The sequence below is a fragment of the Centruroides sculpturatus genome, unplaced genomic scaffold (assembly GCF_000671375.1).
Source record: "Centruroides sculpturatus isolate CEXI.00-Female unplaced genomic scaffold, Cexi_2.0 scaffold90, whole genome shotgun sequence".
NCBI lineage: Eukaryota > Metazoa > Arthropoda > Arachnida > Scorpiones > Buthidae > Centruroides > Centruroides sculpturatus.
This window is the reverse complement of record NW_019384353.1, coordinates 1,086,731-1,090,305: the sequence shown is the minus strand read 5'-3', so window position 1 is coordinate 1,090,305 and position 3,575 is coordinate 1,086,731. Positions and strand designations below refer to the sequence as shown.

The 3,575-nt window shown below is 30.1% G+C and overlaps 1 protein-coding gene across 1 annotated transcript in view; it reads right to left on the bottom strand.

Moving 5' to 3' along the window:
- LOC111639012 (lachesin-like) overlaps positions 1-877 on the bottom strand; it is a 45,224-nt gene extending 44,347 nt beyond the window's left edge. Inside the window, exon 1 of the mRNA XM_023384793.1 lies at positions 688-877. Coding sequence (XP_023240561.1) covers positions 688-877 — 190 coding nt within the window. The remainder of the gene's footprint in view (positions 1-687) is intronic.
- Between the last annotated feature and the right edge of the window lie 2,698 nt (positions 878-3,575).

The following is a 3,575-nucleotide window of genomic DNA, read 5'->3' as shown; positions in this document are numbered from 1 at the left end:
TAGAGACGAATATTTAAACATGAACGAATTGGAAGATTTACCAGAATTGGAAATATTTTCAGAAGTGATAGTTGAAGGAGCCGAACTAGAATGTCACATCTGTGAAGAGAAATTTGACGACGAAATATCTCGTAGAGAACACGAAACAAACTTTCATTAATTTGCAAAGCATACAATTCAGTAACGATGTTACTAAACGACTTAAATCTTGCATTTATTTTTCATTTATTATAAAAATATTTTTGATGTTTTGCATACAGAAAATCGAATAAGTAATTGCGTTTTGTAAATCTCTTTGTTTTTAAAATTGAAATTAAAAAAAAAAAAAATATCCAATGTATAATGATGAGATGATTCTGAAGATTTTCTCGTTTGATTTAACGAAATTTAGATTAAAAGTATAATTTTTAATGAAAAATATTTAATTTTTTAAGCTTTATATAAGAGTTTTAAAGTTAAAAGTTGTTTAGTAGAGTATCGATAAGGCAATGTGACTACAGACAATCACATATCTTCAGAAACGTTTCATTTATTGTTAAGGTTTTTTCACCAATAGTGCTCATCTCTCATCCAATATCCCTAGTATAGATATGACAAGAAAAAATCCCACAACTATAAATGGTCTCGGTATCTTCCTTTGCCAGACTGTTTCGAAATTCTCCCAACGGTCTTCTTATGATCACTTGCTTTGGACAATTGGAATGTCAACTTCTGTGAAACCAGATGATAAAGGTATTGAGCTAGCGGGATTCCGCTCACTGCAACGGATTTCCTGCGAGCTGAAACAGCTAAATAGAAAACAACGCCCGGGATATCCTGTTTCTATCGTACTGATGTTTTCCATTATTTTCTCTAGAGAGGTTTCTTCTGCTGTCATCTTGGAATTGTTCGCTTCGTCGCTCTTGAAGGAAACACTTTCAATGACCTCAAATGCTTACTCGAATGCGAATAATCAACTTTCTACACATGAATAGCAAAGCAGACAGCCGTACTTATTCAAATTACCAAGATTAATTTAACGTTCATGTGATCCGCTACATTAAAATCAATATAACTGCAACAAATGTCTATAAAATAAAGTTGTAATTCACTTGACCGAATTACTAGTTTGACTAACCAAAATTTAATAAATTAATCGAGTATTTTTGTTTTATTTACTAACTAAAATTGATATATTCTTTATATATAACTTCTTACAAGTACGAATAATAGGCATACATCTTTAATAATATATATAGTCTATAAGTAATAATATCGATCGGTAATGACATTTTTTTCGATTTTCTTCCTCATTTATTTTCCATAGGTTATAGTGATTTTTTTCATTTATCCTAATAGAGATTTTCATGTTACGCTATTACAGATCGCAGGATTTATTGGTTAGTGTATGGTATATGTCATGGTACTAATACCGTTTATATTGCTATAGTCATTTATCCTCGATACAACGATAAATAATCTGGAAATGTCATAAAATTGATTGTGTTTTTAATAATTATAAAAAAACAACGTTTTCTGAGTCAAATTTTAGAGAAATTCTTCCATTTTTTTTTTCGTTTTAAAGAATAGAAATTCTATCAAATGCCACTTCTAGAAATGTGTCAACCTCGTTTAATCAGCTCGTAACTGCTTCTAGAGAAACGTTTAATCGTTAGGAAGTGAAAGGAAATCTTTAAGAACTTCCGTTCTTCGCCCCAATACAGAAACTACTAGGGCCATTTAGAAAAGGAACAGTATAAAGGTTGATGTTGTTTAAGAGGAGAAGCACAATGGAAGGTAAAGTAGCAGTCAAGTTGCCAAACTGACGGTTAGTTCTTAGGTCGATACGACAGTTTTTCTTATACTAGTAGAAAATAATGGGGTTTAGTCTTGGAGGGCTGGTCACCTATCTTCTACTCTGTGATTTGTTTCCAAAAGTGATACCATATCAATCTCCTTTAATATAGCGGTCAGCTTTTCTTCTTCTGTTAGTCATTAGTCTTGATACAAACAAAAAAAAAGAAGGTACAAAAGTAACCCTTTAAAACAATCGTTCATACGAATTTAAAAATGTGTCATACGATCTATCGTCGTGACATCATATTTTATCTCCTTTTTCTACAACAATTTACTAAATCTTTGAATTATAATAATTATTAAATAATTAATTATTATATTAATGATGTAAAAACACGAGAATTTACACGAGAATATCTAATTATTTATTTTTCTTCATCCAATGAATTACTTTCTGTTTATAACCATGGAGATACTCATCCATAATTAGCTTGATTATTGACATATTTTCTAGTAATTGTTGACATGAAAAGATGTCATTTAACACTCTCGCTATCTATTAACACGTTGTCGGTTTTGAACTTACCGCCTTCATTTAATTGAAGAGGAAATTTACCTTTTTTTAAGTTGATGTTTTCCTTTGATAGATTCCATATAGAGCTTAATTAATAGAAGTGGAGAATAAGAAGGCATTCTCTTCTAAGAAAGGAACTATTCATCTACCGAAGAGTAATATGAACATCAATATTTTCTGTAGAAAAGATGAAATTCTTATAAGTAATAGGTTTGAAACTTAATTGAAAAGTTGATTTCTTGGAAAATTAAATTATGAAAAGGGAGTAAAAGATATATAAACTATTGACTTATTATGGCAATTAAGTGATTATAAAATTCTCACCTCACTCAGGTACCTTTAAGAATTATTAAATCGTACTTGACACATCGCATATAGCTTGTGTCAAGTAACTAGGGTGTCAAGAGAAGACGATAAAGAAAAAAGTAAAGAAAATGTTTTACAGCGTAGAAACTCTCACTGTCAAGTAACACTTCTAAAGTCTCCCAATGAGAGGAAATTAATTTCTAAATTCCTTTCTCAAGTGCTCTGCACTAAAGTTCATTTCCTTGTCCCCTGTTTTCTAAGTAAACTAGTTTGAGGTTGAAAAAGCGAAAGTGGTAAGCAGGATTAATTCGCTTGACTAGAAACCAAGCAAATTGCATTGACACGTGAGTGGTATCTAAATATCTAAGTTTAAATTCACTGTTTTAGAAGGTTAAATCACACAGGGAGGACCACTTGATCAAACTCTTACTAAAGATTAAAACGTGTAAAAAAGCTTCGTCTACTGTATAAGTTATACGCTTCGGCTTAAACTACATATATACACACTGAAGTGATGAATATATATTAAATTATTTTACTCCCACCTAAAAAAAACAAAAAAAAATTAAATTTTAAATTATAAAATTTATCCACGAGTGTGCACGATCAGTTATTAAAATATTTAAATTTAAATATTTTAACAGTAAATTTAAGAGGGTTCTTCACTATTTAAATACCATAACAAGTACTACGAAATCCATTATTAAATATAGAAGTTAACAGAATAAAATTAAGTCTGAAGTATATTTACTTCGAACAGGTTTTAGAAATATAGTTAATTTTAAACTTGTTGTAGAATATATTTTGAATATTTTATCAGAGAAAATAGGGGCTACTGAAGACAATTTAACCAAGGATGTCATTTAGTAACATTTCCAGTGTTAAGCAAGCGACGAAGCATACATTTGAAGAGAGTTGG